At 41.2% G+C, this 24,086-nt stretch overlaps 2 protein-coding genes across 9 annotated transcripts in view; both read left to right on the forward strand.

Moving 5' to 3' along the window:
* On the forward strand, positions 1-3,055 carry LOC105835950 (RING-type E3 ubiquitin-protein ligase PPIL2). The gene is made up of 9 exons (XM_012679625.3): positions 1-180; positions 457-826; positions 946-1,111; positions 1,197-1,351; positions 1,428-1,551; positions 1,632-1,780; positions 1,916-2,067; positions 2,239-2,574; positions 2,655-3,055. Exons 1-9 carry the CDS (start codon positions 149-151, stop codon positions 2,746-2,748), a joined length of 1,578 nt encoding a protein of 525 aa, XP_012535079.1. The 5' UTR covers positions 1-148; the 3' UTR covers positions 2,749-3,055.
* The window catches only part of LOC105835936 (leupaxin), a 27,076-nt gene continuing 5,829 nt past the window's right edge, over positions 2,840-24,086 (forward strand). Inside the window, exons 1-6 of one of the 8 annotated variants that reach the window (XM_012679607.3) lie at positions 2,840-2,929; positions 3,202-3,499; positions 16,075-16,232; positions 22,963-23,140; positions 23,450-23,582; positions 23,824-24,025. In XM_012679607.3, coding sequence (XP_012535061.1) covers positions 3,487-3,499; positions 16,075-16,232; positions 22,963-23,140; positions 23,450-23,582; positions 23,824-24,025 — 684 coding nt within the window. In that variant the 5' untranslated portion in view covers positions 2,840-2,929; positions 3,202-3,486. Of the gene's footprint in view, positions 2,930-3,201; positions 3,500-7,738; positions 8,063-9,395; positions 9,415-9,661; positions 9,797-10,574; positions 11,062-11,571; positions 11,712-14,390; positions 14,700-16,074; positions 16,233-22,962; positions 23,141-23,449; positions 23,583-23,823; positions 24,026-24,086 lie in introns of those variants that run through there. The other 7 variants (XM_012679604.3, XM_012679603.3, XM_012679605.3 and 4 more) reach the window with 7 other exon arrangements.

Here is a 24,086-nt window from a genome sequence, read left to right on the forward strand (position 1 = left end):
ACTTCCATTTCTGAACGTTAGTTATTTGATGGATGAATCGTAGTAGACAACAAGTATTCAAGTTTTACAAAACATTTATTCAGTCCTTCGATAATTTATTTTATATTGTTTTTTTAAATATAAGAAACAGTTGTAGAGCTGCTCCAAAATGGGGAAACGCCAGCATCAGAAGGATAAGATGTGAGTTGCATCATTTATCCAATTTGGCTTATTGTACACACATATACAATTTGGTGAAAATTACGAATTTATTAAAATATTAATAACTAATGTTTGACATTTAATAAGCTTATAGGGAACAGGCCCCCTAAACTGAATAATTACCAAACTTATTATAACTTTTATGATTTTGACCAAGTTGTGTGACATATAATCGATTCCCTGACTATATTAAAGGTCGCTCTCTTACTTAGCTCTTGTTTTTCAATTGTCTAACAAGCTTGGAGATTTTCTCAGGTATTTGACGTACACGGAATGGTCGACGTTGTACGGCGGACGGAAATCGGGAACGAATCTGGAGACGAGCGAGGAGAAAACGTTCAGGCGGTTGCCGTACGACCATTGCTGCCTATCTCTGCAGCCCTTTGAGCATCCTTACTGCGATCCAGATGGCAATGTGTTTGAGCTGGAAGCTATTTTGCCATATTTGCAGCAGTACAAGCACAATCCTGTAACGGGGAAATCACTGGATGCCAAGAGTCTGATCAAACTGAACTTTTATAAGAACTTACAGGACGAATATCAGTGTCCTGTTCTTTTTAAACTATTTACAAAACATTCACACATTGTTGCCATTAAAACCACAGGAAATGTGTTCTCCTATGAGGTAAGTGTGTAAAATACAAATATTTATATCTTTTTTTAAATCAATTTTTATCTTTGAAGGCTGTTTTATAGTTTTTTTTCTCATATATAAGATATATAATGAATGAATTATTTATTTAGGCTGTTGAACAGTTGAATATAAAAACTGGAAATTGGAAAGACTTGATGAACGATCAGCCATTCACACGCAAGGACATTATCACAATTCAGGATCCAAATAATGCAATGAAATTCAATCTGTCCACATTCTATCATATCAAAAATAATATAAGAGTAGAAGACGAAGGTAATCTTTATAATTTAGAAAGAATTGCATTTAGCTGTTGTATATTTTCATAAGCTATATGAAGATACGAATGATATTTTTTTAGAGACCGTAAGAGAAAGGAACAATCCAAATGCAAAATTAAAAACTGTCTCGGCAGAAACCAAGGACATTCTGGAGGAATTGGAAAGGGAGTACAAGCCAACAAAGAGTAATGAAAAGAATGATGCGTCTTTGCAGAAAGCTGACAAATTTAATGCTGTCCGTATATAATTCACACAAGAAACTTATTCCCAGAAGTATCAAGTAAATAATTTAATTATTTATTTGTATATAGGCACATTATTCCACTGGAGCAGTGGCTGCCGGCTTTACCTCAACTATAATGCCGGCGGAAACTACCCATCAAGCGGCTGTAATCGCGGAAGATCTGGTACGTTACGAGAGAGTCAAGAAGAAAGGTATGTTGTCGCAGTCGTACCAATTGTTGCGATTCAGTTAAAATAATTTCTTATTTATTTCTGGATTTTTTAAAAATCAGGATATGTGAGATTACTCACGAATTTTGGGGCTTTGAATCTGGAACTTAACTGCGACCTGGTACCGAAAACCTGTGAGAATTTCATGAAACATTGCCAAAACGGTTATTACGACGGCACGAAATTCCATAGGTCGATACGAAATTTTATGGCAAGTATATCGAGCGTGATAACTCGACTGTTTAACTCGAATGCATTTCGAAGATTGTTTTGCATAATCTTTTTTATTTCCTTATTTTAATTTTTTTATTTCGCGCAGTAATCGAAATATCTCGTTTTCCCGCAGATCCAGGGCGGTGATCCAACCAATACAGGCAACGGTGGTAAATCTATCTGGGGCAAACCGTTCGAGGACGAGTTCAAACCGAATCTGGTTCATCAAGGCAGGGGCATCGTCTCCATGGCAAACTCGGGTCCGAACACCAATGGATCCCAATTGTAAGATTAGAAGAGTTCATGCAATTGTGCATAATTTTTCTTATTAACACGACCGATAAAAGGAAATGTCATTTCTTAGTCGATACTTATTGTGAAAAATGGCACTTTCTTTAATATACACGTCTGAAATAAAACGTTTTCTTATTAATTTGTTTATCATTGTCATTTCAGTTTTATCACATTCCGATCGTGCAGACACCTCGATCGCAAGCACACAGTCTTCGGGAAGATCGTCGGCGGTCTGGACACGTTGAACGCATTGGAGAAGGTGGAAGTGGACAACAAAGACCGGCCGATAGAAGACATAGTTATACAGGGTGTCCAGGTCTTCGTGGATCCTTTCCAAGAAGCTGACGATCAGCTCATCGCGGAACGAGTTGCCGAGGCAGAACGATTGGCGCAAGAAGCGAGTAATCAAAACAAACCGGCGGATAAAACTGACAAGAATGACGTACAGAAAGTCTATCGATCAGGCATAGGAAAATATGTAAAACTGGAGCAGGAGAAGTAAGTTATTTGTCTGCGCTTTCGTGAACCAAGCTTCGTCAGACTCATCCGTTTACACGGTGTTCAATTTTGGCTTTTAGATTGGACAAACGGGATGGAAACGCGGAGCCCGCCACAAAAAAGAAGAAGGTCTCGTCGCAGTCATATGGAGATTTCTCCTCCTTCACTTTCTAATGAATTATTCATTGAAATAATTAGAATACCAAATGTATATAGCACATGTACATAAGTCAGTTTACTATATATAACTTTCCTGGCAATCATTTTGCCATAATACATCCTCTGGCATATCTCCAAGTATTTTTATTGAGCAGCTGAAATTGAACAAACAACAGGGCTATTGTGATAGAAAATGGTAAGGAGCACTGATTATTATATATTACATATGTAAATATATGCGATGCCCATTGTAAAAAAATGCAATCCTTAAACAGAATACAAATTATCCATGAAAGATTGAATAAAGAATATTAAGAATATACTCCTTTCTTCTCGTTGCAAGTATATTTAAATTTTTGAAGTTTATTTCGCTTTAAATTCATACTGAATTTAAGGCGTTTCGGGTTAGATTAATTTCTCAATTTAGAAGTTGTACAATTTTATTTCTAAACAAAAATCTTCGTTCAGGTAAATCCTCCGGGGCTCCGTGGCGCCTAGGTCGGCTACTGGTCCGGTCGAGGACCGGACCACCGGAGCCTCCATGTTTGACGTTCGCCTGGCGCGGGCGTGCGAGTTGTCGCCTGTCGGAGGCGCTCCGCGAGCTGTCCAGCGCGGCGACGCGACGACGGGGAGCCGCACACGTTTCGCTCGGCCTGGTTTTATCGGCGCGATCTGTTCGGGAGGACGAAGGCGGCAACACGATACCCTGGAGCTGCGCGGGACGGAGATCCCGCTCGCCCGGCTAGCAGCATCATGGACGACCTCGGTGAGTACGACTCCCGGAAAATTCCGGCCAGACGCCGAGTTAACCTCTCTCTCATCGCGACGGCGCACTCCTAGCTGTCGTCAGGAGCTCGACGACGCGAGGATGCTGCAGCTCGTCGTCGGTCCGCGACGTCCACGCGGATGCCCGCGTCGTCGGGGCGATGTCGATGCCCTCTCATTCGAGCATCTGTCAAAAGCAGGCGATTGCGCGAATCGAGGTTACGTTTTCTTTGTTTTTATTTTTTTAATCGAGGGTATCGGCACCTCGAGACGCATCATCCTCGTTTGCGTTCGTTCGTGCACAGGGACGTTCGACGTGGTTGGCATTCGGGAGCGCTTTCGGTACCGTTACGCTGTCATTAAAGGCATTGACAATTTGAGACGCGCTCCCGTTTACGTTCGCCAGAAAGGAATGCTGATATTTTATCGGGGCCCACGGAGATATCGTCGGGCCCCTCCCTATCTATTTTCCTAAGTGTTTAAGCTTTGAGGAACGACTATATTTTTATTACTATGCGATAATAAATGAATCGCAGGAGATGCAACAAATTATTTTTAAGTTATAAATATTAGATATTACCAGAAATAATTGTATTATTAGAAATTATTCTAAATTACACGGAGAGAATTTTTTCTTAAAAATTACCCTGAAAATCATGGTAACTGTGAGAACGTAAATCTTGAAGAACTTTACTTTTAATAAAATTTACTAAAATTTAGTAAAATTTTAATAAAATTTGACAAAGTTTTAGTAAATATTGTTAGAAGTATAATAAAATTTATAAAATTTTAGTAAATTTTGTCAAAAATATAGTAAAATTCTTCAAGGTTTACGTTGTTCTACATTTACCACGATTTTCAGGGTAATTTTTAAGAGAAATATCTTTCCGTGTAGATGTTGCATGTTATATATCCAATCTATATATAATGTAATATATGTAGACAAGATATTGTAATGTCGCATATTTATTTATAATTATTTCAAATTAAACCTAATGCAACTTGCATGGGGAGGGAGGAGAATCCTGTGCAACCCCCGAAAGGGTCCTTCGTGCGCTTCTCCCGTGCGGTTCTTCCGACTTGTCTCCAACTTACTGTGTAATTGCTCGTCACGAATCCACGGGTAAAACATGCTGAATATTCGCGAGAATGGGGAGAAAAGCCTCCGAGAAACTGGAGGGGCACCGTCGCGCGATCGCGACTATTATCTCGTACTCCTATATGGCGTGGAGGCCTCGGTTGCATCAGTGTTATGCCAACTGGACATTAGTTTGTGTCACGCACTCGTTATGGTGCCGCAGCTCGGTGCATTCGTGAGTACGTGAGAGAAGGGACATTTTAATTCATTTTGCACGCAAATCGAAAACGCGGAAAGGATAATTTCGGTAGAAACGGAAAGGAGTTACCTGTGCATAATAATACAAATTTTATGTCGGATTTGTGTGTAAAAGCTTAAAAGTTATCGCGACCATAAAAGTTATTGCTCAGTTTGTAAAGGGAGAGAATTATATGAATTATATAAAATTACTAAGGAGAGAAAGGAGGAACTGTGTACTCTTGAGTGTACTCTTGAGTAAGAATGCAAAAGAGCCATTCGTATTTGCACATTCCGATGAGACTAGCTGAATGCGAATGATATTTTTACATCGCTTTCCATTTCTGCTCGACGTCTAATCGCAGTTGTTAACGTTACTTAATTCTACGATTTAAAAAAAAAACCTGACAAACCGCATGTATTGCCATTTAAATGGAACTTTGGAATTTTAAACATAGTCGGTGAGGATCTACACTGAAAAAAAGACACAGAAACATTTATTTTTGTGTAATATAAGGTTTATATATATCTTACTGAAATATTTTTTTAAATACGGGGAAATAAAATTTTTATTAATAATAATTGAGAAATGTTTCTGTGACATATTAATGAATATGTATACTCTGTCATCTGCACAATCAAATTTTTTCATAATCAATAAGTATCGAAAAAAACCTTACAAGTAACGTTTGCTTTTGAACATTTCTTTTTTTCTCGGTGCAGTTGCTTTCTCTCTCTCGTCGGCAACAGTCGAGTCGTCTCTAATTACAAGTCGTTACTCCAATATATTGAAGGATCTACCGTAATGAGACTCCTTTGAATTAATAAACAATTCTTCCTCCGCGAGAGATCAATGTCGCGTAACTCGCAAAGCGCACTAATCTTTAGGGGTCGACGGAGTATTCGCGTTGATAACACGGCAACCTTGATAACAACAGCAATGTTAATATACGGCTCGATACGACGTATCTGATCGCCGATACGCCTTTTTATTACTCCGGGAGTAAATGGGCGGATTTGAATTTAATCAATATATCCAGAAGTACCGGGCTATTATGTATCAACGTCTCTCTCTCTCTTTCTCTTTTTTCATTCTTGCTCTTCGTGGCGTCGCGACGTCTCGTCTTTCTACCTCCACATTTGTCTTCTCTTCGCTACATCCATTTCCCTCTCTCTTTCTCCATCTATTTATTTACCTGCCCTTTCTTGGCCATCTGTCTCTCTCTTTCTCTCTCTCTTTCTCTCTCTTTCCTTTCTCTATTCTGTTCTACATCTATATCTTCCTCGTGGCGATTTTCTCTCCCTCTTTTCCCATCTTCGCGACGCCTCCCTTTCTACGAAAGCGGAGACACCCAGGCCAGGAAAGACGCGAAAGACGAGAGAGACTCTCTCTCTCTCTTTTTCTCTCTGTATGACACGGGGCGCGGGTGAGCGCCGGAAATATACCCGCGCGTGGCGTCTCGTCTTGCTCTTATTCGCCAACGTCCACCAAGCCCGGCGCCGTCACCGAGGAGCCGCGCGGCGCGTCCGTGTTGCTCGTCGTGCAGTCGCGACAAATTTCCCGTCGTCCCGACGCCGTCGTTCTCCACCGTCCGCGCGTCACCGTGCGTCGTCGGCCTCGTTTGTACTCCTCAGCGATTCGCGGGGAAATCGCGTCGGCGGAGATGTCCTGACGAATTCTGGCCACGTGCAGCGAATTAGGGGTTTCTTTTTCGAAGCTCGCCGTTTGACTGCGTCGTTCGTCGGGAAATGCATTTCCCCGAGAGCCAGAGATCCTGAGAGGAAAGCCACAGTTGTCCCTCGAGTCTCGACCGTGTCCTCGCTGGTGTCAAGTGCGAAAGGTTTAGAGTCACCCTTAATTACGAGCATATTCGTGTTGCCGCTGACGCGCGTTATCTCGATCTATTGATTTACTCGAGGAGAGAGAGAGAGAGGGCCACTCGCGAGGTGGGCACGAGTGAAATTTACGCGGTGTTTAAAATTAGCCCTGCGGTGGCCACTTGAACCTCACTAACACAGTTAAGGGCCGACCTCTTCCGCCGAACCGTCGAGTAAATCATTTCGCTCAACACAGTGCTTCGGGACGTTTCATTTCTTCCTTACGCTCGTACTTCTGAATATTCTAGAGTTCGTTGCCCCTCATGGTCTCGCAAAGACCGATAGGAAAGCGGACATTTATTCTCGAGAAACGCGTCTCGTACTCGCTGCCGAGAGAGCTTGAAGGAAAAAGTAAGATTTGTACCGCATTTATTTTTTTGCCACACGGAAAAAATAGATTGGATGATTCAGCGAAGCTACAGCTGCTATACTTGTTGCGCGAGTTCAGCATCTGTAACTGAAGAGATCTGATAGTTCAAGCCATGTCCGAGAGCAATGAATGAGTTATTAGAGCGACTAATTCTTTATCGCAAAGAAAATTACTAGTGTAACAAACTTTCTGAATTTACAGCATCAAAAATACGAGTCATCTCAGCTAGTAGCTGTTTTATTAAAAATTTTGATCCAGATACTTTCGCAGCAAGTTGTCTTGTTGTATTAACAATTTTACTATGCTATTGTAACAAGTATGATTAGTTAATATTAATTGTTAATATTATTCAGCTGTGAAACTTTTGGTTTGTTCGCTTCGCCATGCCCTGACATGCTCCTACTCACTCCAACGCACTCTAATAGGTTGGCGTCATCGGAATCAACGTATTGGAGTGCGTGGGGGTGAATAGGAGCATGTTGGGGCATGTGACACGAACAGACCCTTTGTTGCTTTAACGTAGACAGACCGACTGTATCTCGTGATTACAGAATTTTCTTAAATCTTTATTTTTGTGTATACCATTTTTTTAAATATCTTCTTTTTCGTACTTACTACGTTACAAGTTTTTCAATTTTATGCGAGTAGGAACGTGGATGAAGTTCCTAACTTGTGCATTTGGGAAAGCCAATCTCCCATCGCGCTAACCCGTTAAATTAGCGTCAATTCTCCGTAACGCAACAACGAGTAACCGTAATTACCAACCTCGGGGAGGGAGGGAGGCTTATGTCACCGTTTACTCGACGATCGCCACGTGAGTGAACACGTGCACGCGTACGCACGCGCATTCAATTCCTCCTACGCGAGTGTGTGCGCGCCGAACGTTCGCCGCGAGTGCGGAACGAGGATGGCGATGGACCGGACGATGTACGGCAAGGTGGAGCCGGGCGACACTTATCAGCCCTACAGGATCACCATGAAGAAGGGATCGCCTCCTGGATGTAAGTCTTCTCAAGCGGGCTGAAACAAACGATGCTAAACTCGCTCTTTTCCGCGACTCTTCTCTCATTAATTAGATTTATTATTATGAGGTATCAAGGATTTTTTTATTAATAATAACGACAGAGCATCGAGACGGAAGAAGTCTGCAAACGAAGGATCTCAATTGCATCGGTTTACATCTTGAGTGCACCGATTTAAATAAACAAATTATTCTGCACTTGTCGATTTTTAAAAGACTTCGTTGCTCCGAGCTCGCCTTGAGAAAGTAAAAGTCGAAACATTCAGAAGCAAATGTTATTTTTTTGTGGCATTTTCTTCGATATTTATAAAAAGCTTGATAGTATACTATCACAACAATAGCAAGTATACAACAAGAAATATATAATGATCTTCAAATTCTTTATATTTATTAATTGGAACAATACAAAAGTAATTGCTCAAGCATATAAAGTTATAGATTTACTATAATTATGTTGGTTTTAATAGTTTCAAGATAAAGATATACATTTATTGATTTTATTAAGTGACAAAATTATTTTTAATATTTATAGTTTGAAGTATGATGACGCGCTATATATACATATGAAATATATCTCAGTTTTCTTATTAATTGACCTATTTGCTGCAAAGCTAATTGTGCCGTATGTAAATAAAATATTTACCTCAGAGTATCTTTCTCAATGCAAGAAGAACCGTGATTTAATCGATTTAGAAATGATTTTCTCAATAACCGAGACCACACGCAGATGCGCATTAGTAATGCGACTTGATGGAACGGAATTAATTTCTAAATACCTCGCGAGAACACGTTCTTATCGGTATTATCTGCATCTTACTTACGGGTAGATTACGTTCGCGGCTTATCTCGGACATGATATAATCAAACGTCCAACGGAGTGCCCATCGGCGATCCGGTTACACCCGCATTAAGGCACGCGAAGCCCTTCTCGGGATTATATCGGCGGCGCGGTGACTCTTTGACCATCGATCGTAATATACATGTATACCGATCGCCGTACGAATTCAAGGTGAATTACGTCGGTGTGTAGGTATCTCCTCTTCCTCGATCGCCACCTTGGCGGGGATCCGCACCTCCATATGAGGTCAGCCTCGCGTGGTTTTCTTCCACCTCCTACGCCCGCGACGCAAATATGTAGGAAGGCGCGATAAAGGAATCGCACACTCCAGTTTAGATATAGCCATTCGATCGATTGACGTCCTTCGCAAACACGCGAAGGAACTTTCGAGTTTTCCTCGCAGTTACCGCGTTTTTTTGTCCTCCCCCATATGGAGGGCACCTTGTCGAACGCAAAATAGATGCTTCGATCGACTGAATCATCTTTTGATTACGGTAATTAGTTGCAGTGGTCGCGTGTGCGTGATTGTGTCGCAATGTGCTGCGCGCACAAAGTGACGTCTCTCGTTTATCCCGTTAACTTCACGGCTGACTCCTAAATGTTCGCTCGGTCTGTCGACATTTTCTCGCCCATCCGGCGGCGGTCCGTGCGAGAGCGGCGCGGGAAGGGGTAGCTCGATCTCTCGCGTAATAGGGGGTTTCGTAAGCGCGGCAGCCGCAACAAACAGCACGTGGTGCTGCCAGTACCTCCTGGTCCCGCATCCGGAACCGATCGATCAACCCGCCGCCGTCATCTTCGCGAATCTGCATCATTTCGCCGACGCATCCCGACGACGTGTTCGCGCACGTGTCCGCTCCACGTGTCCAGGTTTACGTGGTATCGTCGTTGATAACGGGGTTTGATAGAACGAAAGAAAATTAGAAAGAAGCCTGTCGACTCCGCGTGTTCTCCTCGTCTTTTTCGATCGTGACCTTTCGATCTCGTGACAATAATCTCATCTATTCAGGACACGATTACTCATTAGCAGTTTTCTTAATGCAGATATTCTTCTTTGCTTTTGTACATCTGTTTATACATATTTAGTAAGTGCCTGTAAATTTTTATGTGGCATATTTTCACAAGTGTTGTTTATTAGATTTTTTTGTGTTACCTAAATTTAAAATACAAGCATATTTTTCGGCTGATAAGATTTCTCAAGAACCATTGAAGCTATCGACTACATTCAACTTTTGCGTGTATGCAAAATGTACGTGCTGTTTACCTGAACTACCTAGAATGATAAAAAATTGTTAGAATATTAAAAATAATGGTTTTAAAAACCAAATTTTTCCGATTTTCAACAATATTGTGCAAGTCTAGCCTGTATGAAAAAAAAAAGGTAAAACGGAAGTATTTTACATATTTGCAAAAGTTAAAGTCGATAGCTTCAGTAGTCATCTGACTTGAAAAATGTATTTATTTTTATATTTAGGTAACAACTAATAAATATTTAGCCACGCCAAAAATTGCATTTACTAAATATAATACAAGTAAATGTGTAGAAGAGTGGTAAAAAAATATGTGCAGAAGTTTTTTAATTTTTAAAAATTTCCCAACTTTTACTTTGGACTGGAAATGTCCCTTTAAATCTGGATCAATTTTTTAATTTTATTTTAAGAAGGTCATCGTCTTTCGTCGATGATGATTCATCTGCAGATCGGATGTCCACGCCTTGGCATCGCGTAACATTTCCGACACGCGACGATCACGGTCACGATCGATCGGACGGGAAGCACCCGGGGGGGTTACCCGATAGTCCGCGAAAAATGAGCCGCGCGCGGTTACGTTTCTGGAGTAGGATCGAAGTGTCCAGCTAGAACTTGGGCTCTAGCTATAAGTTCTGCTCTAATTTGAGATTTATTTTTACCCCGCTGCCCCCACAGCGCGCGCGAGTCGGGGCACAACACAGACGCCGTGGTGGTTTCAGTTCGCGCGTGATTTACGGAGAATCCGGACCGGGCGGCTTTATCGTCGCCGATAACGGAACGGCGGAGTATTTTTGGCGTGACAATCTTTTCGTCTGTTTACATCCTCGAGCCGCCATCTGCCGCGTCGGCTGTCCGTCGCATATCACTCGCATCTCCTCGCCTCCTCTCGTTTTGGCAAATATTCATATCTCCAGCGAGATCTAATTTGCATTGACAAAAATGCAGGATGTGGCTCGGAAATCACTACTAGCGAGAAGCTATTCGTACATCAGTTTAAAAGAAAAATATCATCTGATGCTTACAGACTATTGTTATTCATTACAACGTTGATGTTGATTCAAACGTCAACGAGATTTAATCATTTTGATTGCCTGTTCCTGTAATTTTTTGCTCAGATAGTACTTCAATATGTCGTGCTTGTAAAAGGCACAGTAAAGCTCGATAGATAAAATTTCGCTTTTACGAATTTATTTTCGGTGTAGTAGTGATCTCTCCTGTATTGCGATTCTGTTAACTCGTTAAGAGGTGTCGGTATCGTTACACCATCGTTGCGCAGCTTTTTTACTATATAAAATATCTGCGTAACTGTCATTATGAGCACATAACGACGAGATAACGAGTTACCAGAATCCCGCTACTGGCCAGCCTGTAATAACGTTTTGTAACATCTTGCTTCCCGCGTAGAGAAAGTGCCGCGTGAAAAAAAAAAGAGAGGGATTCTTGAAAACGCGTAAAAATGGCGGCTGTGATAAGGCCCGTCTCGCCGATCTCACCGGTTCGCCTGGCGACGATTCAACGTCACGCGCGATGGGAGCAACACGTTAGTAAGTATTGAGAAATCGCATCTCCAATTAAACGCATCTCCGATTAAACTCCAATTCCGACGGTGCATGTGGCGATACGCAAGCGTCTTTTTAACGGTGTGTCTTGTCTTATCAATTGTTTTCTCGATATGATACATCTGCCTCTTTGTCTTCATTGTTTTTTAATAACACAGAAACATCTTATTACGATTTATGAAACTTAGATTAGATTTAGATCTTTTGTAAACGTCACGATTATCTTCCAGTCAACAATAAAATTTCCGGAGCTTCGAATCGCACGATCTCTTCCTCGATGTTTACACATCTCGATGTGACGTAATTTCAAGTCGGTCCCTTAAATAAATTTAAATTGGCCTCTCCTTTATTCCGCCAAGTTTCGCATTAGCGCCACGCATTTGGCCGCGATTAGGTTCGCAAGTATAATTCAGATTGATGGGAGTTGGTATTGCGGTAATAATAAAAGGGAAAACGGCTACCGCGACGTACGGTTTAACGTCGCGCGGGTTCCCCGTTCTCCTCCTCTTCCTCGCGGTTTACGCAAGCTACACGCGCGCAATATCGATGCTCGCGGTATGATGAATCAGCCGTGCAAAATAGACCTCGATAAGCTCGGCAGGCTCCCTGCCAGTGCCGCTGAAGTCCCATTCAGACGATTACTCAATGCGCGCACGCACGAGAAGATTCACGGCGCGCAAAAACGCGAACGCATCGCGGACCCGCAGGGAAGTACGCACGAATGCGTTTCTCTCTTTCTGGGCGTGCGTGCCGATCTCGTCTAAACAAGGTCGCGAGTATTTTTGAAAAAGTCCACGTGTATGCTCGTGCATTAACGAGATCTCTGATGTCATGATGCTACGATAATTTGCGCGCGCGCGCGTTTGCTATGAATATTGTTTTTTTTTTCTGACGTTACGTTTCTAATGACGAGGTACTTAATACATGCGTTTAACCGCAAAGCTACTTTTTTCGTAATGTTTTGCATTTCAAAATTGGAAACGTTTAGCCTTCTTTCGCCATTTACGATGCACTTACGTCAACAAGAATACTACACGATTGCTCGTTACGGCACACTAAAGTGCTTTAAGCAACCGGTCCTTAGCTATTCGAAAAGAGTTCGTTTGTCATTTAATTTTCTTGAAACTACATATTTTTAGGCCCATTTCAATACCCATCGTTAATTATTTTTACAAGTAAAAATTAAAATTGACAAAAAAATCGTTTTAAATTGATTTAAAAGTTGATTATTAATTTAATTTTATATAATTATTGTCAAATAGATTTTGATATACTGAAAATGTATATAATACATTGAACATCTAAATATCTAAGATCCCCACTGAAAACAAGGCTTATATAATAATTAAACCTAAATGACAGTTACTTTGGCAAAACAGTTTTAATTTAATATTTTAGTAATATTTAATAATCGATTAGCACTTATTACTATGTGTTTGATGACTATTAAAATAATTACTAAATATTACTATTAAGTTATTAAAATTATTTCACCAAAAAGCTAATATAATAATTATTTTTTTTAAGTCCAAGTAAGCTTCATCTGTAATTAACCGTGTTCATCTTCGCTCTAAAATTTACAAATTAAAAAGCTCTAAATTAAATTCCTTACATTTCAAGATTTACAAGTTGAAGAGTTTCATCCACAGAAGTACATTTAAAATGAAATGAGAAGTTTTAAGCTCTTCCGAGGAAGTAAAGTGGGACACCCTGATAGTTCCTCGCTCCTAAAAGACTCTCGTGAACAACCGAACGTTTCCCCGAAGCTACGGTGCGCCGTGCAATCGGTGTTTCCCCGTAATCGGACGTTGCAACCAGCGGGGCTTAGGCGCCCGTTTCTTCTGCGAACACGCATACACACACCGCAGCTTCCGTCGAACGTAAAGGGAATGCCCCACCACCTCTCCGTCTTTATGTCTGCTTAATGTCCTTCCTCCTCCTTTCATCCAGCCTCGCTCCTTCCTCCAGCTCGCCTCCGGTATCGCCTTCCTTGCGCACTTCAATGACAATCAGTCCCGTCGCCGATGTTCCCGTGCGCGCCACGTCGCTCGCGCATCCGCGTCGCTTGAACACGTGTCGCGGATTCCTCGTCGGGAGTTGCGTGGAAAAAAACCGGAGCGGAAGCCACCGCCTGGAGTTTCCCGCGTGCGCACTTTGACTTCTCGAGAATTTCTTGTCCAATCGGGCACGCGGTTCGATCTTCGGTAACGACGCTCGTTTCTCGCATTTATCTCGCACTTCTGTGACTCGTTTCGCACACCGGAGCGAGAGATGACGACGCGGTGACGGTAAAGGCAACAATTTCAGTACACAATTAGCGCGATAGGCTGCAATTCGCGATAAATTTGCAGATTAAAACGCTTGATAAACACTTTGTCTTTCTTATCGGCGTCAGTTTCTTTAACGCGATAGAACGTCACGGTACCTCGGCTCGCTTTGTTTTTCTCGTATTTCGCTTCGGTAAACTAATTCGCCGCTACGTTTCTCGGTATATCGTCTCGCAGAGTCACTTGCGCATTCTTTCCCAATCACAAATTTTTAATTTAAAATCTACCCCGTGAAATCGCCCGTAAATTTTGATTATTTTTTATTTCTTTCGATAATTACTTAATCTCTTACAGCTTTGATTTTTTTTTTTTAACACAGTTATTATTCGGAAGGCAAAAACGCCGACGTGTCGTTTGCGAAAGAGCGAAAAGTCGCGACGGGTTCCTTCAGCCTCGTGATTTTTTCCGCTCGCGGATTTGTCCCCTCGGTGTTTCGCGCTTTCTCCGCATTTTTGCTCGGGCCCGACTCGCCGAGGTCGGCCTGAAAGCCCCCTCGCGCCCGCCGCGCTCGCTCGGGGTTCAACGTTCCTGAAATAGTGGGTGTGTCGGACCTCTCTCGCGATGGAGACGACGCACGTAACCGAAGAGGAGAATCTGTACCAGGTGTACAATCACGAGAGAGCGACCGGTACCCTCGTTACTCTCGGTAAACGCAACATGAATCTCTAATTAATTAGACCTAGGCTCAAATGGCAACCTAATCCGGACGAATTTCTGAAAGAGGTTTCCCCAGGTTTCTCGAGACCTCTGAGGAATTCTCTTGCAAACGGGAGAAAGTTCGGCAAATCTTTTTTTTTTCTTCTTTTTACCGTTCTTTTACCATTGCGCACGAGAAATCCGCTGTAGCACGGGTCGTAATGTGAATTTGCAACAATGGGGATTCACGGCCTTCCTCGACCCATGTCGTAACGGGCTTCTCACGCGGATGTGACAGTAAAATGTTTGTATCCCGTGCCAGCTTTTCCACGGTGTCGACCGGACTCTGCCATTTTTCTCTCCGCGTATTGAATGTTAAACGTGTAATTAATCATAATTAAAGTATAATTTTTCATATGTCAGAAAGCCGATTTTGCTTTGACGTTGAATTTGTTCGTTGTTCACATGGATTTACGTATTACGTATAAATTACGTAATGTTTAGCTCGTAGGCATCGGTTTCCTTCCCGATTTTGAATTAAGTAAAATAAACGTGCCATGGCGATCATCACGCGCCTGCCAAGGACGGCGGCGAGGCTGTGGGCATGGCGTCATCGTGAAACAATGTCGTGTGACATTTCCTTTTTTACATGCGGCAGCTCGAAATTAAACAAGTGAGCTTGATTGACCTAATAACGCGATATCAGTTCGCGGAATATATTTTTTTGCATTTGTAACGCACTAATTGTCAGATTATTTTTTTGCTTAAAAAAAAATGTTATAAAAGTATAAATTGAGAAAAATTAAGAGCCAATTTCATGGAAATAATGATAGAAGCAATTATATTTTATTTCCCGTTTGTTATTCTGTGCCCTGATAAAGATATGTCGTTACAATTACAATTACAGATTTGATAGGTTGATTATATTATATAAGTCTTTGTTATTAATTTATATTACAAGGTAACAAATAATACAAAGATATAAATATAAGAGCCGCTTAAATAAACATTTTGGTACACAGAAATATTCACATTAATAATTTCTGATTCTAAAATAAAATGTTTAACGTAAATCTTTAATCGCAAATGTCCGTATTAAGAATTTAATGACTCTACGTTTCTACTTTTTTTTTTATGGTGCGGCGAGAAATAGTTTCCGCCCATTTATCTCTGTTAAATGTCTATAAAAATAGGAATTAACCAACGCAGCGAAAGCTCGAAATAGAGGAACTCAATAAATTTAGGGATGACATATAGCGCGAGGAATCGCGCGTTACTCTTTTTTTTTTCCGAGGTGAATTTAATCTCCTCGAAATTTGCTCGGTGCAATCCACATTCTGTAATCGAAATCGCAAGCGAGATTAATTCTCTCGATCTGTTTCCAGATGCTCTGCTGGCGGACCTGCAGAACACCGTGTCGTCGGAAGGGAGCCACGTCGGCGGAGCGACACCCGGGTACGGATCGCTGAATGGCGCGCGCGTCCATACCACCGCCGGTTACAGGTCCTACGACAGTCGGACATCGCCACTGCCACCGCAATCGGTACGTCATGTCATGTCTATCGCAATTGGAGCACTAATGTAGACCTGTAGGACGCGTCTTTTGCGAGCGCGCGTTCGCCTGATTCTGAAGATTTTCATCAGAAACCCTCATCAGGGACCCTACGTGTTCCTAGAGTACCTCCGATTGATATCATATAATTGATTGATATCGTGGCGATCAAGTCCGCGCCTTTGCACCGCTCGCTGATCGAGGGTAGAAGCAGAGAGAGAATTTCAGCAGAGTAGGGTTCTGTTTTACGATGATAAGTCGCGAGGAGGAACGTCGCCGGTGGTTTATCGATGAACCAGGGACGCTCGACTCCCAGTGCTGAAGAGAGACGTTGCTGAAGTCGTGGACATGGTTCGCCAGATGGAGCCAAGTGGTTTCGACGGCGATCCCACCAGCTATTCTGAACACTCGCGGTTTTTCCGACAAGACATAAGACTGTCAGCGCGAGGCGACTTTGGTGCCAGAGACATTTGACGTATAATTCAATGCACGCGCGCGATTATAAAAGATAAAGAGAACTCGACTATATTCGATAGAGAACTACGGCAATAGAGATTCTCTATTTCTCCTCTTATCTTTTTCCCCGAGATGTTAAAATATCGCGCTACATTGGCTGCAGCAGCCTTGTCACTTAACACACTCTTCCTCCCTCGACACTGTAATTTCAACGTGTTTCCAACGTGTACACACGTGCTACGCGAAATTAACTATTTGGCACTAGCGCCGTTTCGCGATTCCAGTCCACCAACAAAACGATCTCGAAATAGAGCGATCCGTCGTCACGGCCGCGAAAGCGTGACACAGGGGGAATCCGTAAATAGACGTCTTCGCCGGCGGTTAATAACTGTCGATACGATGTCTTGGCGAGATACGGCATGATCTCGTCAATGTCCCTCGGTGTCGCCCACAGCTGCAGGCTTTCAGGGCCACCAGCATCATTAAAAGACGGGACGCTCACGGATTGAGCGGCGATCCAGTTTAGAATCGAGGACTTTTATCTCTAGAGATCGCGGATGCGGCTCCTAAACGGAAGTGTTTAGATTTCTTATTCGAAACGCGCCTGTCTCGCGTTCTCCCAACGCTACTATCGAAGTGAAAAACACTTGACATGAGTTTTTTTTACAGGTCTTCTTTATCTGCGCGTGCACTTGCGTAACGGCGATTCTTCCCGTTACCTCGTGGGCGCGAAATAACGTTGCGATCTTGCATAATATCTTTGATCGGCGGACGCTCTGAAATAATTCCAATGCGTAACCGTTTAAATTTGTTTAGACACTTTAGACATGGAACCGGCGACGTTACAATCGTGAAAATAGACCGCTTAAGAAGAGTCCGGGCTCCCGGCGGCGCGGTTTTTCGCCCGCGACAAATATTCCCCGGATATCTCCCCGCGTTAACCGGTCGGTTGTTTTCGGAGGAAAAAAAAAAGGAGAAACCTCCAGAGTCATAAAGCACGGTTGGAAATAAGTGTGACGCAACGGCGGGGGCTAAAATTAGAATCAATATCGCGTCTAAAATTGACTGTCCGAAGGAACATCACTGGCGGGCAACAACGATGTGCGGTGTGCGGAATCGTGTATCAGTCGGGAGAGTGAGAGATTCTCGAGTTACTCTTGTACACTCTTTATTTTCACTGGGGCGAAATTACGCGGGGGATGTGCCGCGCCTGAAGATACGAAGGTTACGCACACAAACTGTTGACTTAATTTATTAGCCGCGCGGATGGAGCAGTGAATAAAGAAACCTCGAATTTGAACCCCTATTTAATACGACCAATTTCAAAAATCAGCTTTAATTAATTAGTATAGAAAACTGTTTCATAAAAATTGTAAATATTTATTCTCTCTAAATTGAGCTGCATTGGGATATTTTTTCCTTTTTGGCTGACGCTGAAATTGTGGCACAGAAAAAACATTAGTATAAATTAAAATATTTTCTATTTAATAATTAAGAAATTATTTTTGATTATATATATATATATATATATATATTTAACTTCTTTAAAGAATTCGCTAATCTTAAATTTCAATAAAATGTATTTTTATTTTAATATTATAATAGCCATTTTAAAAAAGAGCACAATATGGTCGTTTTGTTAATAATAAATATAATATTTAAAAAGTCTAATTTCATAGTTTGCAGTTTGCTTTCAACTCATGAAAAGTATTATTGAAAAATGAGAATATTTTTTTTGCTAAGACTATATAAAATTCTTCATGCAAGCAAGTTGTTTGTTTAAACGTTGTTGTTAACGTTTTATCTCATCTCATTTCAATATTTAACATTTCGAAAATAAAAAAACATTCTCGAGATAACAATATTCTCTTTTTTTGCCGTGTACATTTTATATCAGTATATTTCAAGAATAAAATATCGCCCGTGTCAATAAAAAAGCAATCGTCGATTCGTAAAAAAAAGATCGAGGTCGGGAAGTAAAACGCGATACGCAAATAAAAGTATCGTAACAGCAATATTACAAGTAATATTCCGCGAAGTTCGTAGGAGAGAGTTGTACGGGACTGGTGTGTGTGTGTGTGTGTGTTTCCGCAAGTTTTTCCGCGACGAAGAGACTCCCACCTGTTACGTTCCCTGCCGATTTTATCGATTCTCGCTCGACCTAGGGCAGCGCGGCCTCTATTATTCATGATCCGCGGACTCGTATGTCGCGCTCCGGTTGCAAAGTTTGCGGTCGAATGCAGTCAAGTCGGACTATACATGTACGCCGTTTGCTGGTCGCGTCAATCCTCTCGCTGAACTCTCGCGTTTTATTTGCAATAATAAAAAAAAAGAAGAAGAAGAAGGAAGGGAACCACCTTTGTCCTCTTCGCGAATTATATATTCATGCATTCAGGAGCGCGCTATAAATATACTTATCTTTTTACTGGCTTTTGCGTACCTCGATATTCTCTAGACGACGAGAACGCGTGTCTATTGAAATTAGAATCGAGGCACAGACAGCCGAATCGATTTCGATGAATCTTGCAGTGACACTCGTACAAGCGGTGGAAGCTAGCATTCGCAGTTCCGCTTTTAGCTCTTCTTATGGGGCGCTTTATTTTTAATTGCAAGAAGAGTTCGTTACTGCAGCATTTTTAATGAAAAAGGTGGACTTGAAAGATATATATAGATAAAATTTATTGAACGAGAGGAACTGTGGAGGATACATCAACTGCTTAATTCTGCAATTATTTACTTGAGAAAACAACAATTAAGTAATTCGAATTTAAAGATAATTAAAAATGACAGATTTTTTTTGCTTTTTAGTTGTTATCCATTTATTTTAAGTAGCGTTTGTATGGAAACAATGCAGGGAAACGCTAGGCCAATGAACTTCTTAAAGTCCAGGTAATCGTACTACGGTTGTGAAACTTACCGTTTGGATTATTCAAATGGTTCACTTCGGTTAGACTGCGACTGCGGCTCTTGAACTGAATGTTATTATACAAATTATATATTAATGTAAACGTAATTTATTTAAATTTAAATAATTATATATAATTTATCTTTAATTACATCTTTAACTTATATAATTATACGTAATATATAGTATTTTAATGCACTATTGTAGCATACCAAATTATTATAGGTGTATTATATTACAATAAGTGTGTATACTTTCGAAGGGTTAAACCGATCGTTTCACCGGGGCTGATGAGTTAAAACAGCTAAGAAATTCCCAACAGCTGTCTCGTCTGCGTTTAACAAATCGCGCTCGCATAAACCGCACATTACTCTTCTCGGAAGCGCGTGTCGCTATAGCATTGATCTGTCATCAAGTTTGCTGCAGTTGTCATTCTCGGATGTGACGCGGTCCAGTTTCGATACAGTCCGAGACCTATTTTCGCGGCGGCCAACTAGGCGAAATTGTCAGCCAGTTTATTTTGCGAGACGTACGAGAGGTTTGTTGATGCAGATGGTATTACAAACTTCGATTTAAAAGTTTACCGCAAAAAGTGTTCAAAATTATTATTATAGTTACGAGTGACAGCAAATTTTATTTGTATTCAATTTTTAAGGCAGTTAGTGATTAACAAACTAAATTAACTTAATTAAAAGGGTATCATAAATTTTTTTCATCATGAATTGTTTGTAGAAAATAATTTGTAGTAAAATGAGTATTCTTCGTAATAAATCTCTCATCGGTTTGAGATATCTCCAATGGCTTTGCCACTTCAACGTTGTCCCTCACTTCAATATTGTCTAACATGCAATTGTATGACGCTAAACAACGTCTCGGATTACGAGGCACGTCGACACGTGGCAATAGCCGTTTTCTACCGGATTACCGTCCTCCAGTCGATGCAAAATCCTGCTGGCTTGCCGAAGGTCGCAGGCTGTATGAGGTTTCCCTTTGGCGCGCGAATTTAGCCCGCACGCGTGATTCTCGTGCGGCTGCATCTCCGCCGCTTTGCAGCCCGTTGCATAAACGCAACCGAATGCAGTAATAACGCGAGCACGTGACCGCGACGGATTGGAGCTGCATGCACGCTGGACGCGTGATGTATCTCGAATGGAAGGTGACTCGTATACAGTTTATTCTCGAGGAAAATCGACGAAAATTTTCGAGACAATTTTTTTTACTGAAAATAATTGACCTGTTAAAAATATAAAAAAGTAATAGGCTTATTAGAAATGTACGAATTCAAGGTTTTTTGCGCCGAATCGAATTAAATTGTTGTGGCATAATTTTTAATTAACAACTATTATTAAATGAAATTTTAATGTAGATAATAAGAGAGATTTCTACGTCAGAAAAACAATATTTATTATATAATATAAACCCGTTTTAATATAATTTTATAAAATTATTAATATTTGTTTTTGAGCTTCTTAAACTCGAAAATTGCAAGTAATTTGAAATCGAATAAGAGAGATTTAAATTTGATTCATTCACACATCTCTACTTAAAATAAATTGAGTGGATTGGGGCTATTCTGAACTGATAAATATTTAGTATCGAGGGAAAACTTGTAAAAAGCGAGTTCTTGAATTACTGTGAGAGATGAATTGTAAATTTGTTAAAAAATCTTCTACTATTTGACAGTTACGACGTATTCACGATGCGAATGGTGCGGATGCTGCCTCGCGTTAATGATGATGTAGCCGCCGAAATTTCCCTCTTAACCGCCGATACGTCTCGCTGACATGTTTCTGCTGGCTTACCGCGGTTATATTTTTAGGCCGACTACTCAGCGTGTAACCCAGTTTCCATCCAGCAGGATGCGCCGTAATGCTGCTTTATTGCTGCAAAAAAAAAATAGTCGCGCGGTAGTTCGGCGATAAATCTCGCCGTCTTTTTGCTATCCAGAATTCGACTATTATTACTGTTCGACTGTATGCAATTTGTCGATTATTTTTGGAACTTATTTGAAAGATCATAATTTATTCAAAATCGTACGAAAATCTTGGAAAATCGTTTGTTTTAATAGAACGATACGCTCTTACAATCGTTGTAAACACAATGTCGAAATATAAGCGCAAAATTCCTGCGTTTAACGCCGTATTAGGAGGCTAAAAAGATTTGTTTTGTATTATATTTTAGATAATTTGTCGCTCTGCGGCACCTTGACAATTGTATCTATTAATGTCCTGCGCTAAATAGCGAGGAGAATAACCGCCGTGAATTGTGATTTATTTTTATGCAAAGGAGGGTTATTAGAGACCGATCCCAATTGCCTACTTTTGTTACGCGTCATTTACGATTCCTCCTCGAGACTCGTTTCAACATATCGTCACGGATGGTTGAGGTTCGCATTTGGCCATCGATTAGCTTGACGTCAACCATCGAATTTAATTTCGGTAAACAAGTCGGAGCGACTTTTCGCAAGTCGCCAATTTCGTAATTGAAACGTCTTTTGATGTACTTGTGAAAACATGATATCTTTAACGTTGAACAAATATTGCGATGCTGAAGTAACATTATTTTGGAAATTCATTATTTTGCATATATAGCACGCTATTATTTTTTGTAAATATTATAAATTATATTTTTGTTGTTTTAATTTTAATTTGGCAAGCCAATAACTTGACTGCATTTCCCAATAAAGCTTAATTAATATTATTATCGAACAATTATCGTTTTAAACGGAAGGGATGGCGATCATATTTTTTAGGAGGACATTTTTCTCTCGCGACTAAAAGTGATCTAAAATTGACTGTCGGGACTGAAAACGCACGTCGGCGTCGTCCTGAGCGACGACGTTCCACACGCGCCGCATAATGATGCTAGTGACATCATGGTTCTAAATAATAATGCACTTTGCGGAAACTTGGCAGGCCATTGCTTTTTGTCGATTAACAAGCCAAGTGCACCTGGGCGAACGCAAAAAGTTGCGCAGCTATCGTCTTCGTAGTTCGCCCATTCATCCGAAAAAAAATTCTGCTAATCGGTGCATTAAATTAGTTAATATTCTAATATTTTAAAACGCTCGTTATCAGCTGCGAAAATTTATCACAAGCGAATTAACAAATAAAATTATCAACTAACACTTGAGGACTAAATTCGAGATCGCGCAGCCAACGATAAATAATAATCTGATAGAAATAAACATGGCAAGCTTCTTATGAAAAAAAATTATCAATGAGATGTTGCGCTGATCTTTCCAAAATAATTCTTTTTCTTACATAAAATAAAAAATTTGTAAATAGATTTATTATACGAATGTGCTTGGAGCCGTTAACGTATTAATCGCTTTATCGCGGCCTTTCCCGAATGTTATAGCCAACTTATCAAAATCGCGAGGCGATAGAGGAAACCATGGGTAAAACCGGAGGCGCGTCTTACACCCAGGCGACCACCGGGAACAAGATGCCCTCCCTCAATAACAATCTTTCCGAACTGGACACCCTCCTGCAAGACCTGAGCAACGCACGCTATAATGCCCATTATCAAGAAAGAGGTTGACCACATTTAAACTCTTAACTCTTTCCCGAACGGTCGATTTTTTCAACGGACAAGAGATTTCCTAATGACTCGTTGCAATCTCTTTAAAAAGAAATTCTTTATTCGTACAAGTTTTAACTTGCAATTTTATTTGAGAAAAAATCTTATTAAAAGACGATTGCTGAAAAGAGAAACAAATTTATTAGAAAGCGCGATAGTTATGACGATCTTTGTCGTTTCTTTCATTTTTTTTGCCCGACCTTTCGGGAAAGGTTTATCTATCACAATAGCGGTTCATCGCATCGAGTGTGCTCGATGATTATAGATGGTCGCGCGTCCACGACAGGAGTGAACGGGGGTGCGACCAGTCCCATGCTCCGTTCTCCAAGTAGCATGTCAGCCTCTCGGCCCACCGTCGACTCGTTGCTCGAGGAGCTAAGCACCGCAGTGCCTAACGGGTGAGCTTTTTATGTGCGTGCAAATTAATCCCGGAATCATGTAAGAGCTGCTACATCGAGCAGGCTGCTTTCAAACATTTAGCTGTCATTAATAATTTCGCTTATGATTATACTTCACGGGAACGAGTTCGCGCGGTCACAGACGATCGAACTCCCCCGACGATTAAGAAGTCTCGAAGCTCCCAAGATAATTTGCATTCGGTAAAATGGACTATTGTTCCCTCCCTTCCCCTTCGAGCAGAGACTACCCCGCCGACGGAAAGGTGAGAGTCACCATACAGGAGACGTCCACGGAGGTACAGCCGGTCTACGACGGCTATCCCTCCAGCCAGCACGGCTCGCTGAGTCGAAGCGAGGTTCACAGGAGTTACCCTAACGGTCATACCGCGAGTAACGCTACCAAGGAGCTGGACGACCTAATGGCTTCGCTTTCCGAATTTAAGGTATCCATCCATCCATAACGTAATCACGTAATTGCGATACGTAACGCGATTGATCCTTGTG

The sequence above is a fragment of the Monomorium pharaonis genome, chromosome 1 (genome assembly GCF_013373865.1).
Source record: "Monomorium pharaonis isolate MP-MQ-018 chromosome 1, ASM1337386v2, whole genome shotgun sequence".
NCBI lineage: Eukaryota > Metazoa > Arthropoda > Insecta > Hymenoptera > Formicidae > Monomorium > Monomorium pharaonis.